Raw genomic sequence first — 14615 nt, 5'->3', positions numbered from 1 at the left:
CGCGGTGATTACATGTAGAAATGTGGAGACTCTTTTAATCAGGCCCCAGGGACTGGGCCGGGGTTCCCAGGGTCACCGTCTCTCACGAAGACCTAGGCCAGAAGAGCAGTTTGTGTTACCGAGGGCTGGTACGGGCACTAGGCTGAGCTCACCCCAATGTAACCCCATGGGTGCAGCACCGAGGAGGCGGGACTCGGGCCAGTCTGTTTGCAGCAGGGGCTGTTATGGCCCGGGACAGGCCCGACAATGGGGAAGGGCGGGACCCTCTCGCTAACGACTGGGGTGCGGGACAGGACACGGGTCCCACCCATCCCCTGCAATCCCTGCGCCCCGCCGGGCCTGACTCGCCGCCAGCCGGGGCCGAGCAACGCAGGGCAGGCCGGGAGATCCGGGCTGGGGGGCATATTGGGAGCCGGAGGCCGCAGTGCATGCCGGTCGCTGTAGTCGCCCCGTGGCCCCGCGTAGCAATAAGAGGAGGAAGTGCAGGGGGCGCTCGCTTTCCCCAAGGCGTCGAGAGGGCAGCGGCGGGATGCCGTCACTTCCGTCGTGCTATGCGCGTCACTTCCGAGTCCTGGCGCGGGATGGCTGGTGCGCGCGGGCGGGTCTCCCGGAGCCGGCGGGGGCCCATGGCGGCTGGGAAGGGGGCGCTGGGGCTCCGCGCCCCCGAGGAGGCGGTGAACCGCTGGGTGCTGCAGTTCTACTTCCACCAGGCCGTGGGGGCCTATCGGGCCCGCCGGAACCGGGACTTCCGCGAGTTCCGCGACGTGATGCAGGGTGAGGGCCCGCCGGGGGGAGGGGGCCGGGGGGCGCCCGGGGCCCGCCGTGGGGAGGGGGCCGGGGGGCGCCCGGGGCCCGCCGGGGGGAGGGGGCCGGGGGGCGCCCGGGGCCCGCCGTGGGGAGGGGGAGGGGGCCGGGGGGCGCCCGGGGCCCGTCGGGGGGAGAGGGAGGGGGCCGGGGGGCGCTCGGGGCCCGCCGGGGGGGGGGGTGTTTCTGACGTGGATGTGCCAAGCTCTCTGTCTTCTCTCTCTCTAGCTCTGCTGCTGCGGCCCCTGGTTAAGGAACCTGCAATCTCCCGGCTGCTCCGGATTATGCAGTTTCTTTCAAGAATTGAGGAGGGCGAGAACCTAGGTACGAGAGAAAAGCGCCACAATTTGCCTTACTGGTGCTCAGCCCTGTTCCCAAAACGTCATTCACCTCAGTGCATTGCCCATGCTCAGTGCAGCGTGGGACCGTTCTGCTGAAATCACTTGTTATCTACTGTTTGCCCGAGGAAAACCAACTACGCTATTTAGATTTTTTTAAATTCAGGTTTGGGTAAAGGTCTCTGAAACTTCTGTTATAATTCCTTGAAATAATCTGCTTGTGTTTTTTTGTTTATAAGGGTCTTTTCTGCAAAGGAAAGGGTATAGGCCTGATAATAGTAGGGATAGTGCCTCTGACCAGAACCAAAGTAGTTGAAAGTGACTCTTTTCATAGGGTAGTTAACGTTCAGGGTAAACAAACTGGGAAATAGCGAAGTAATTTTCACTCTTTTCAGTAATAGGAATCGAACAATAATAGGTAAAACTTTCAGACTGAGGTATGATTTCTTTTTCCCTGTTTAGCATTGTCACTTGAAGGCAACATGTGGGGTAAACATCAAACATTCTGTTACTAATAGCCTAAAACCCAAACAAAAGTTTTTGTTTAAGAAAAACCTGGCTTCTTTGCAGGGATTCTATATTTTCTCTCTCTGTCATCTGGAACAAAGTCACTTCCACTTTCTTTACAAACAATGTATAGGTAAACCAATTTCATTCTTTATTTCTCCTGTGATAGACCAAGAACACAATGTTTGAGTGAAAACACTGTGGAGAAGGCTTTGTCTTTGCTTTCAATTGAAATTAAAACATTAAGTAAAGCAACCATGTATATCAGTCTTCGATCTAGTTATACTTGAGCAAAACTTAAACTTGGGGATCAGATTTGATCTGACAACAGTGCCCTTTCAATATGGCAAGAACTTTACATTTGAATTTCTTGATGTTTGAGAATTTAAACTGCATTAGTGTAATCTTCTGTAATTTTTATTCAGTGTATTAATTCCTGATTTTTCTCTTTGTAGTGTAAGGTAAAGCAAACCTCCACATACTCAGCTCACAATGTTTATTGCTTTTAATTTCAAACTCACCAAATGTCATGTTTCTTTTTGAGGACCTTGCATAACTTAGACAGCCTTTCTTGTCTTTCTTGATCATAATTGTTTTGTATGTGCTGTTCTCTGCTGTGTCAGTTACTGCAGCATTAGTGGCCTAACTGAGCAAATCTTAGCCTACTTGTTTTGTCTGCTTCCTGTGGAGGATTTCTTGGTCCCAGGTAGATTTGTGTGTCTGTTTTAAAACCAATAGGAATGAATTGTTTCTTTTAATTGTAGATTGCACCTTTGATACAGAATCAGAGCTCACCCCTCTTGAATCTGCAATCGGTGTGCTGGAGCTGATTGAGAGAGAATTTCCTGTGTCTGAGGTGGCAATGGAATCTGTTAGAAAAATGGTGAAGCAAGCTGTAAGGGTCAAGTTCTCCTTTTTCATTCAAATAGTTTAGAGTTTTATAAGCTTTAATCTAATTAAAAAAAAAAAGCTTCCCTTACACTGAGGGCAATTGTCCCTTCTCAGGTCTTCCGGGAGCTTTCCATTGCTAGGAAAATAGAGTTACAGATCCTAATAGGTTACTATTACAGGTGAACTGAAAAGCAGAACATTTATTTTGCTATTACCATTTTCTCTATTTCTGACTATATTAGAAATAATGCATCCTTTCTCTCTTCTTTTTACTGGGGGACCTTTTAAATGTAGAACCAGAATGCTCATAGAGACTAAGAATCCCTCCTAAAAACTTACTATTGCAACTAATCATCCCCTGCAAACTGGTCTGTTCAATTTGCGGGCTTGAGATAAAGTTTGCATGTATGATGTATGTAAAATATAAAATGTAACTATGATGTTTTATTGCATATTATGCTACAATAAGCAAACCTGAGGCTACAAGACACTTGCCAAGGCACATCAAAATGTCTTTGGCGCATTTTCTCTTTCTTCCTACATCCACATGCTGTCTGCCTTCACTTGTAAGCTCTTTGGGGAGGGGCCATGTCAGCTTCTTTTAGTAGTGACATGCCATGTAACTCTGTGATCCTGTAGAAGGCTACTTGTTTATTTAAAATTAAGCCAAGGAAATCTAGTGAGAACTGATGGATTCTCAAATTTCAGGGGTGTCCATGTACATTTACAATAAGTATTTTGCTGAATTGAATGACACCATACAAATGAAATTAGGTAACGCAATCCTTAATTATAACTTTGCATTAATGGGATAGTTAGAAGGGTATAGTAGGATTTCAGGTTAGCAGCTCATTAAGGTGTTTGGTGCAAAAAGTGGTGTTTCCATGTTACTTGGATTATGTTTGGAAGGAACGTCACAGGTTTTGCTTGCATTTTGATTGTGCTGTATGTGAAGCTGATTTAGGAGATGTGGTTGAATTGATACACAAAAATTGAGATCCTCTTTTTCCTCTTTAGGCTGTTATCATTTGTATCAAAAAGAGGGAGTTTGATAAAGCCTCAAAAATTCTGAAAAAAAACATGGCAAAGGATCCCAGCACCCAGGTGAGTTTGATTATGTGAATTTTTGGGGCTTGAGGTGGAGTATCTTGTTGGCTGTGCAATATGTTCCCAAACATGTATTTCCTTTTCTTAATTTGTCTGCTGCTACCATTGCGTTGTCTGACACCGAAAGCGAATGTAGTTGGCAATGCTGACACAGAATCCAGACTTTTCTGGCATTTGCTTCCTAATTTAGGTCAGTGTAAATTAGCTGATAATGTTGTAGTGTCAGTGGGGAAGTCCCCTCTCCACCCAAACCCCCAGCTCCTGCATTTGTAACTTGTATCATTTGTACATATTCAGAATGTTCTTGCCTCTTGACTAGAAACTGAGGACAGAGTTGCTCAGCATTATCCGTGAGAAGAATTTGTCTCATACGATGATCCGAAATTTTTCCTACAAGACTTTTCAACAGAGTGCGTTCCAGTTCTTGGAGACCTACCTGGAGGATTCAGAGCCCTTTCTCTTGACCGTATGTATCTACCCTGGCTACCCACATTTTAGCCCTACCCCAGCTGTCACCCCCCCCCCCCCCATGGTCTGCAGGAGAATTGCATGTGATGCATGTCACCTCTAACCCCTCTGGGCTTCAGTTCAAGGGATACATCCTTAGGTCTCAGGCCTCCAGCTGTCACCTCTCTATAGGCAGTGTCCTGTGACTCTCTCCCTTCAGATCTGGGATTTAGGCTTGCTGTTCTCTGTGACTATCCCAGCAGTCTGACCTAGCTCCCCACCCATGGTTTCATGCTTTCCCCTGAAGGACAAGGGACTAGCTAGCCTTCACAAAGCAAAGTGTGTTTTATTAAGAACAAAAGAATTACAGAGGAAAATTTGTCATAGAACCATAAAAAGTCTAAGTGCATATTAGAAGTGACTCATCTTTCAAATGAGGGTCTGGTAGGAGTCAAAGTCTTTCAGATCCTTCCAGCAGGGCTTGCCCTCTTGTTAAAGGTTCAGGTCAGTTTTCAGGTAAAGAACAACCCCCCAAGCCCCGCATTAAGTTCACCTTTTGTACCGAAAGCCTTTCTTTGTTTCCTGGGCCTCTGGAAACTGGTCTGATCCACCATTTGTAAAATCCTTTGGGGTTATACTGGATTGGTGATGTTTACCTGTCCCAGGATGTGCAATAATCACCTCCAGTGATTGTAGATCCTTGGGGAAACTTGGTAAACCACCTCTGTGCAGTTAGAATACAATCTCTGGCTCACAGAGATGCAGATAACTTTTATAATGTTGATACAATAGTCTCAAATGATATGAATTAGAAAGAAGTTACCAATTTGTTTCTTTGTCTTATTGACGTGTAATATTTTTGACTTGTACTCAGAAGTCAGATACAAATGTCTGGCTGTAAAGTTTTGGGATCAGCACACCAAGGGAGTAATTTTTTAGCATTTAAAATTCAGACCTTCTCTTAAGGTTCCATGCTATAAAATTACTTGGTGGTTGTTATAGTTCTTAATCAAGATAACTTAACTCTGCACATGTAACTACTGCAGAACACCTGACAAATGACCATAGTCATCTTATCTCCAATATACTAAATAGCACCCTGACCATAGAACAGCAAGTAATTAATTAAATAATGTTCCATGCCTGTGGAATGGGAGTAAAATAAATGCAGTTCCATGGAGTTTTATTTGTAATGATTATGTGCTTTCTTCCTGTCAAAGATGGCGAAAAAGACTTTGAATTCAGAATATATTGATGAAACTAAGAAGCTGGCATTAGTTCCAGAGCCTGTGGAAGCAGCGGCTCCAAAGCCTGTGGAAGTAGCTAAGCAACCATCAGAGGCGGCTCCAGACAGTGTGGAAGTAGCTAAGCAACCACCAGCGGCGGCTCCAGACAGCGTGGAAGTAGCTAAGCGACCACCAGCGGCAGCTCCAGACAGTGTGGAAGTAGCTAAGCAACCACCAGTGGTGGCTCCAGACAGTGTGGAAGTAGCCAAGCAACCACCAGCGGTGGCTCCAGACAGTGTGGAAATGTCTTCAAAGGACTCTGAGAGGTGAGCCACTACAGTGATGCATTAGCAACTTACAGAGGAAAGCTGACCACATATGGTGAATGAAGTTTGCCAGAATTCTGCTTCTGAATTGTAACTCCCACTGGTTTCACTCTGTGCAGGCAACTGTAATTTTTTGCCATGTGCCAATGCAGTTGTGCTGCCCCAGGGACTACTACTTGAGGATTTTTCACTAGGCTGTCTAGCTCTGAATTAAAATGTTGATCTTTTTTCTGAAGAGTACCCTGGTGAGTGTTTGGACTATAGGAAGGGAAGGTGTCCCTTGTGACAGGTGGTGAATGAGAGAGGGTCTTATGTTTACAGAAGGGTTTTGGTGTGTCCATGGTACAGAGGACATAAGTTTGGTCAATGCATTTAGTTGCCACTCTTTGGAGGGATAAAACAGATGGATGCTGTGATCTGAGGTGCCTATGGTAGCCGACACTGAAAATGCCAAGGTCAGGGCAGGCTGCAAAAAGGGGAGCAGATTCTCCCAAAACTGGTGGTTAACACTGAAGTTAGATTCACCAGCTAGTCCCAAACTGTGCTCCTGATCTCCCACAATGGTTATCAAGAAGCTAAAAAAGAAATCACACAACCCCCTTTATTGCATTCCAGTTCTCTGGCTCCCAAACAGCAAATAGGTCCAGTACAGTGAGAAGTTTTTTAAAACTATGTTCGCTACAGAGAATGTTGTTCTGATCCCCAGAGGGCCAGCCATGTTGCCAGATCAATACTAGTTTAGATTTTACCCAAAATACCATGCTGCCAGCCAGTCCTTTAGTATCTAAAACTAAAGGTTTTATTATAAAAGAAAAGAATGAGAAGAGAGTTGCTAAATGGTCAAAGCAATCAGATACATACCTATGACTTCAGAGTCCATATATCAGGTTCTTACCAGCATTGGTGAGTTTGCTGGCTTGTAAAGTCCCCCTGGAAAACATCCAAAGCTTGGATGCGTCTATCAGTGCTTTGTTAAAAGCTTCAGTTTGTAGAGAAGATGCTCCAGAGGTGGAAAGCAGGATTGAAAATGGAGAAGATGCCGCTGCCTTTTTATATCTTTTGTCCCAAACACAAGCTCACGGCACATAGGCATGGAAAAGCACTTGGAGTCCCCTGTCCACAGGCATGTCCTGCTGAGTCATAGGGTAGCCCCTGGCTTCTCTCAATGGGTTCATTTTACAGCTGATTGCCTTTGATGGCCATCAAACAGACTGAATAGTGTTGATGCCAAACTGTCTGGGCGTGTCACCCAGAAACAAAGCACAAGTTTGATACACAAATATATCTCACATTTATAACGCAATACAAAGACGATGCATACATATAAACATGATTATACTTACCAAATCATAACTTTTCCACTGATACCTTACATGGCATATCTTGTAGGAATCACTGCAATTTTGTAATATTGGTATCAATAACATTGTAAGTGATCACCCATATTCCATATGGCATCACGGATGCTTTCAGGATCATTGCTGTCATTACCAAGCAGAAATGATATCTGTCTTGGACAGTGGTTCTCAGACTGGGGGTTGGGACCCCTCAAGGGGTTATGAGGTTATTACTTGGGGGGTTCGTGAGCTGTCAATCTCCACCCCAAATCCTGCTTTGCCTCCAGCATTTATAATGGTGTTAAATTAAAAACACTTTTTTATATCTTTATAAGGGGGGGTTGCACTCAGAGGCTTCCTATGTGAAAGGGGTCACCACTAAAAAAGGATGAGAGCCACTGGTCTTGGAGGAGGCAGCTCACCTGCACTGGTGGCAGGATGGCACATGACACTGAAGTTCTTGTAGAAGGGAGATGAGTCAGTAGAGATTGGGAATGCCTTGTGTTGTGATGGGGCATCTTTCAGGCATAATTGTTTGCTCTGAATAGGGCCCTACCAAATTCACTGTCCATTTTGACCAAATTCACTGTCAGTTTCATGGCTAGACGGTTTTAAAATTAGTCAGTTTCACATTTTAAGGTGTTTACACCTAAAATTTCAGGGTGTTGTAACCATGGAGGTCCTGACCCAAACGGGGACTATGCGTGTGTGTGTGTGTGTGTGTGAGATGGGATTGCCACCATCACTTCTGCGCTGCCTTCAGAGCTGGGCTCTGAAGACAGCAGCCACAGAGCTTCCTGCAGCCGGAGGAGATTCCTGGAGGTGGGTCTGATATCCCCCTGTGCTTCTGGGAGCGCCCCAGCTGGGGGCTCCTAGCTGCTAGTCCGGGCCATCTGGGGAAGGACAGGACTTCCTCTTTGCCTGCACGGTGGCTCCTGGGGAGAGGTCAGACCCAATTCTGGGATCTTCCGGCTGCAGGAAGCTCCATGGCTGCGCTGCCTTCAGAGCTGAAAGGTCTGAAAGCTGGGCTCTGAAGGCAGCATCCTCGGAGCTTCCTGCAGCCGAGAGAGGTACCCAAGGTGGGTCTGACCTCCCCCTGAAAGCGGCTGTGCTGGGGAAGAGGAAGTCCTATCTCTGACAGGACTAGCAGCTGGAAGCCTGGTGCATGGGAGCAGTCCCCAGTTGGGGTGCCCCTGGCCCTGTCTCTCTCTGTCCCCTTTAATAGCTAGATTTCACAGGGGAAGGTCTGATTTCATGGTCTGTGATGTGCTTTTGCATGAATGTGAATTTGGTAGGCGCTTAGCTATGAGGCAGAGTGAGGGGACCAGCTGTGATTTTAGTGAAGTAGAGCCTTATATTGTTGAAATCATTGATGTAACCTGCATAGCTTCATTTATTTTATAGGCAGCCATCTGGAACTGTAACCACATATGGGATTTCTGCTCTGAGAGAAGCTTTCAAGACCTTGTCAAATCCCCAAGATTCTGATGCAGCCTTTACCAAACTGGATGAAACCGACTTTTCTTTCCCCAAGCAATTGTCCCCTTCTGTATCCCACAGACTCAAGAGGCAGAGAGAAGAGGAGAATCCACCCTTGGAGACCTCTGAGACTTCAGACATTCCTAAATCACCTCCAAAGAGTAAACGCTTGTTGACTATAAGCAGACTGATTATGGAGCAGGACAGCCAGAGTACTGAGCTGAGTGAGACTCCAGACTCATCCCAGGAGCCAGTGGTATCTTCTGCATTCGGGACTCTTGTTCAAAAGCCACATGTTCAGTGTGTGTCTTCCAGAAGTCCCAAGTATGAAGCACATCCATGACACTGTATTCTAACACAGACGCAATGCTTTGAAAACGTATAGCTAACATCGCTACATTAAACAATATAACCTTATCAGTGCGAAAGTAGAATGTTAAAAATCCCTCCCTTTTGGAAAATGTGGAAATGGATAGTTAAAGCAAATGTTCTATTGCCCTTGTAGTTCATACATGTGGTTAGCAACATGGGAAATGGGAAAGCTCACCTCCTACATTCCAATGACCTTAATGCTGACCCTTGACATCCTTGCAAACTGCTTCTCAGTGTATGCATCTGACTTTGTAAATCTGCAGTTAGTAATACACAGGTTGGAGTTTGTAGATATGTTTTGTGGGACAGATTAAGGTAAATTTTCACATCTGTGATGAAGTTAAACCATGTATGAATTTTAAGAGTAATAGAATATTGATGCAAGTTACTTTAATTCTTCCACACTTGTTTTGTACCTTGTATATGTATTCTATCACTTAGCTGTAAATTAGAGAGGGGAGTGGGTGGATATGTGGGAACAAAACTTTCTCTGGAGCTAGGCTTCTGGGATGCATGTTTTCTGTAGGACTTGATGAGGGTGTAGCAGGGTTCCCTTCTAATGCATCTTGGAGGCTGTGCAGATGAGGACCTCTGCTTTTGCACACTTAAGGCGGTACTGTGGAACTGCAGGAATGAAACAGCAGGGAATTCCCTTTCCTGAGCAGTACTTGAGCTCCCCAGGAGAGATGAGGCAAACATGGTAGTTCCATAAGGTTTTCAGACTTAGGAGCACGTCAGGGTACTGATTGCAGAGCAGACCCTACTGAGCTGCATGCGCTTTCATGCTTGAAAAGATACTGGTTTAGAGTTTAGCATTTCAGGTTTTATATGCTTAAAATGTTAAGTGCTAACACACTAAAATGCTTGGAAGTTGGCCACTACAAGTGTAAAACGTTCTATGCAGTTGAGTAGGCTCCAGCTGTTCCCAGTGCCCTGCGGAGCACCCGGGATTGGCATGTTTCCAGAGCTCCCTGACTTTGGCTCTTGCCACCCATTGTTGTTGACTAAGATCCTAGCTAGGTTGCAATGCTTTAAATGGCAGTGGTGCTGATGGTGATGGCTACTGGTGACAAAGGATGTCAACTTTTGCTTTAGGAGTTCAACTTTAAACCTTCCCCTTCCCAAATGCTCAAATACATCTGTGTGAAAATGCTTGCATGCTGCTATGGCGATGGAATGCACAGGAGTATTACTAACAGGGAACATTTGTTTTCATGTAGTTGCTGTAATATTAAAACTAATTGAATCTACTTGCAACATATCCTTTTAAAGTATTTTAAATGCACCTGATTTCAGCTGACTTCTCCTTATCCTGTAAGGAGTTGAGTGCATGCATGTGAGTGAGAGAAATAAGGAACATAATTGGTTTGGAACCAGCTGGCTTTGCCTGTAGTAAAAATTTCATAGCAGCCTTGTGGAGCATGCGACTCTTGCTAAGTGCTCCTGCCCCATTCCATTGTCTGTTTCATGCCACATGCACGGCACCTTCTTGGTAGCTCAGGTGTTTGTATCAGTTTTCAGCAACTGCTTAGTTTTTACATAGTTCACTCTCAGTTGCTTCTTGTGTGTTTGATACAGGGATCTGTCAAGGTCCAAAGAGAGAACTACCTGTAGTTATTAAAATGGCACTGAGTGGCTCTGAATGCCAGACATACACCTATGGCACCCTTTACCTACAAACCAGTCAAATGGCAGTGGACTAAGATGCATGTGTTGTGGAGGTGAAGCAAACATACATAATCCAGCTGTCAGGCAAGCTCCCACATTTCCCAGTGCTGCATGCTGATCTTAGTCTTGACTCATTGCTACCAAGGTGGTCCTGGACTGTGGCCTCTAGGTAATTAGTCAGTGGTCTGTGGTCCTTTTGGATGTTTGATTTAGCTGTCTGCAGTGACTGTCTCTTCAGCCCTCATTAACCAGGCTGGCTTGTTGCAGTTAAAATGTGTGTGTGGTGTGTTTTCAGGCCACTGAAAGCAAGATGGAACACCTCGAATGGGCAAGAAGAAAAGGACACTTGGAGTGAGGAGGATGAGCTCTTCCTGGACAAGAGTAAGTATGCTATTTTTGCCATGCACACTCTAATTGCTGGTCCCAGCCATGCTGTTAGCCCTTGCGCATTCTGTTGCCTTGAATACTTGACAGAAACCAAAAGTCTAGAAATCCCATAACCCTGGAAAGCTTGGGACTACGGTTGCTGTTATAAGACTGCAGAAATGGAGATGATGTCCTTTCTTAGGCGGGCCCAAACAATGGGAAGTTGCTAAATCTATTGTGTACCTGATCATGGAACATCTAGCAAGTACCCTCTCGTTACAGCTTCAGACCTGAGATGAAACTACCTGTTAGTCATTGTCAGCTATTCTAGTTTGAGACCCAGCCCAAAAGCAGTTCCTTCCCATTAACAGCTGTAGGGTGGCAGATGAGTGTTTGCATGCTTGTTTCAAAAGGTGTAATAAATCACAGCTAAGACTTTTCTCCTGGGTGCTGTTTAACATCTGGGACCTTCCCTGCTGTGGCCTGAACGTGCTTCCATTTATGAACAGAGATTTCTATTGAGGAAGCTTTTTGGTTCAGGCCGTCTTTTTTTTTTTTCCTTAGACACATTCGCTAACCTGAGACAAGTCTAATTCCTTTTGATGCAGTCTTAGTTATTATATTTCTTTAGTTACACTTCTTATGAGGTAACCAGGGCTTGGATCAGAATGGCCAAGTGTCCCTTCAGTACGTGGAATTCTAGAAGCTAGAGGAAGTAAAGGCATTTGTTTCTGTTTTCCATACCCTGGTCAAGGGCGTTCCCCTGGTGGCCATGCCGCTTCCTCCCTGTAATCGAACAGGCTAAAGCCAGTCTCTCTGGGAAATACATGCACAGCAGAAGGCGAATGCTGAAATATGACTCTCCTTGGGTTTATTTTTCAGAGTCCCATGGAAGAAATAGCCACAGCTCTTCAAGCCTCGGTTCCAAGAAGCAGGTAATATAGAGCCCTCCAGCTCCGTTCAGCAGCCCAAAGCAAGGCTTTGCAGGGGTAGTGAAGCAATGAAGCAGTTGGAAAGGGGAAATCCCTTTTGCTGTTCAGAGATTTCTTAGCCTCTGGTATCAGCTCAGTTAGACGAGTCCAAGCGATGCACACTGAATAGAAAACTCCAAGATGCTGCACTGATAAATGATATTTACTAAGGGACTGGAGTACCTTGATCACTGCTCGCATTATCTAAGCGTTGAACTTACAAGGGGCATAAATAAACAGATCAGGGTTAAGGTCTCTTTTACCTGGAAAGGGTTAACAAGCTCAGTAACCTGAGAAACACCTGACCAGAGGACCAATCAAGGGACAGGATAATTTCAAATCTCTGTGGAGGGAAGCCTTTGTCTGTGTTCCTTGTTGGCTCTGTGCTCTCTTTGGATCTAAGAGAGGCCAGTCATGTCTCCAAGTTCTCCTGGAGTAGTTCCTACTATCCAATAGTGAGTATTAATTAGAAAGGCGGATTAGTCTTATAATTTGATTTCTACATTTGCAATTGTGTGTTTGCTATAGAATTTCTTTAATTCTGTACTGTTATTGCTTTTACTGAGAAAGAAAGGAGGGGGGATTCTCTCCAGAGATTGATAAGTTTAGACTCTGTGTATTGTTCCATCTGGGTATTACAGAGACAGTTACTTTCTTTTTATTCTTTAATAAATCTTTTCTGTTAAGGACTTGGTAAATCTTTCCTTGGGTGAATTCTCAGGGAAAGGGGAGGAGGGAGGCATCCCTCTGTAGTTGGATCCCGGTATCTCTCCTAGGAAAAGGGAAGGGGGAGGAAGCAGGGGGGAATGGTTTATTTCTCCTGGGTGTAAGAACTCCATGGCTTTGGGGCTCTTGGGATCCCCAAGGATTTTGGGGAAGGACTGTGTCCCAATACACGTACATTATTGGGTGGTGGCAGCTTTTACCAGATCTAAACTAGGATTTTAGTTTAGGGGAGTCAATGCAGGTCCCCATTTTGGAACCCAACAGCTCTAAGTGGGGGTGAGACCTATGACAGGGGTGAGTTGGGTTGCACGGATCTTTAAATTGTAAGGGCCTGGCTTCAGTTTGTCTACTAAAAGCCAGGAAAGTGGTAGAGGCCTAAAATAATATCCTGGCTGGCATCTGCTTCCTGAACTGCTCAGCAGGTAAGTGAGCTGATGAGGCGGAGAACCAGAACACACCCTAGAAACCACATCATTCCTAAATAAGCCTGCAGCTAGTATTGAAAATATAAATACACTTTTGGGAGGTGCCAGGGTTGGTGTCTCCTGAGTGAATCCTCCTTACTTGCCCCTTTTCTGTCTGATGCCAGTTGGTTGGAGCTGGGTCTGTCGGATTTTCCATGCAGTGAAAAAGCATGGTGCATGCCAGTGGCACCACTTAGAGTTTGTCACCTGGTAGCATTTGCCTTGTAAATGCTCCAAAATCTGATGCCTGCAGTAACCACCTTTCTGACAAGTGAATGGCTGTTCACTTTTATGCAACCTGTAACATCTTACAGTGTTTGCTTTCTTGTGGTTCACCTCTTCCCTTATACTTGGCCTCCTGTCATTGAAATTCACAGAGCCCTCGAACACAGCCCTTTCCTTCTACGAGCCGCAGGTAGTTAGTTCTCTTTACTTGTGTGAACGTTGCATAGGGGATGTAACTTCCATACTCTCTCCATGACTACTTGGAGAATACAAGAGCAATAACTCCTGAGAATTTCCTGGGTAATCTACACTGTGATTTGGGAAACAGAACTAGTCCTGAACTTCAGCTATAGTATTTTCCTGGTATATAACCATTGTAACAATTCTTCTGGAATGGAGTGATCACTGGATACCGTGTGGCGTTACTGGTGAGGTACCTGTGCCTTATTACTATGTTATAAGAAGGTGCTGTGATAGTATGGATGTAAGGGGGACCAAGGAGGCTAAGAAGCCTTTAGTGCAGAGGTGATAGGACCTGTGCCTTAAGAGTCATGGCACTCCTTGTTCTTCTTTTGCAGAGATGGACAGTACAGGAAAGCGAGTGGATCAGAGAAGGAGTGAAGAAGTTTGGAGAAGGGAACTGGAAAATCATTTGCAAAAAGTTCCCCTTTGAGAACCGCACCGCGGTGATGATTAAGGATCGCTGGCGGACCATGAAAAAGCTGGGACTCCACTGAAAACAGCAGTTGAGGAAGTCTTAGAGTGACACGTGCTCTCATTTCTCTCCAAAAGATGGACCAAAGCAACAACTCCCATGGGAGGAAGTTTGTAGCCCCCTTCCTAGCAATGTGATAGGAATGATGTGGAGACTTCTTATGGCTGCTTGGGAGAGCTGAATGCTACAGCTGGAAGAAGCAAAGTTTAACTAGAGCTTGGGAAACCTTCCTAGTTCTTGTATTTAGCTGGAGTCACTAAATTTAGATCTTTGTCATCAGGAGCAACACAGCCTGAGTAACTATGGAAAGACTCTAGTAAAAGTGCTACAATGCTGACATTTTGTATATGTTCAGAAAGAGTGAGGATTCTGGCAGCCTTTACCCTGTGAGCATTAGAGCTGGAACCTGAGTGGACTGTAGCTGGGATCACAGCTTTCTCTCCTCAGATGTTGGTTGAATGGCAGGGTAATCCTGTCACCGACTGTTTTATCTATATTAATTTTCTTAAACCAATTTTGAATCACTTGGCTGATCGGCTTTCTGTCTTTGCCCGTCAGCCCCTCCCAGAGGGGAAAGCAGCGGTGTAGGCTGAGCTGTTGCACCGGCAGAAGTCTGGTTTCTTGGCCAGGGACTGGCGTTTGTTTC

General features: G+C 45.4%; 1 protein-coding gene across 2 annotated transcripts; it reads left to right on the top strand.

Annotated features, from left to right (window-relative positions):
* Positions 1-495: 495 nt before the first annotated feature.
* On the top strand, positions 496-14493 carry TERF2 (telomeric repeat binding factor 2). Of its 2 annotated transcripts, none has more exons than XM_044987864.1 (10): positions 496-774; positions 1033-1128; positions 2414-2544; positions 3558-3644; positions 3967-4113; positions 5315-5646; positions 8388-8786; positions 10798-10883; positions 11751-11803; positions 13833-14493. In XM_044987864.1, the coding sequence occupies exons 1-10, from the start codon at positions 552-554 to the stop codon at positions 13989-13991; spliced, it is 1713 nt and encodes a 570-aa protein (XP_044843799.1). In that variant the 5' UTR covers positions 496-551; the 3' UTR covers positions 13992-14493. The 2 variants fall into 2 exon arrangements, with proteins under 2 accessions (XP_044843799.1, XP_044843800.1); XM_044987865.1 differs by having other exon boundaries at positions 497-774; positions 8544-8786.
* The last annotated feature ends 122 nt before the right edge of the window (positions 14494-14615 follow it).

Source organism: Mauremys mutica, chromosome 14 (assembly GCF_020497125.1).
Source record: "Mauremys mutica isolate MM-2020 ecotype Southern chromosome 14, ASM2049712v1, whole genome shotgun sequence".
Taxonomy (NCBI): Eukaryota; Metazoa; Chordata; order Testudines; family Geoemydidae; genus Mauremys; species Mauremys mutica.
Note: the sequence above shows the minus strand (reverse complement) of the source record. Positions and strands in the feature narration are given on the sequence as shown.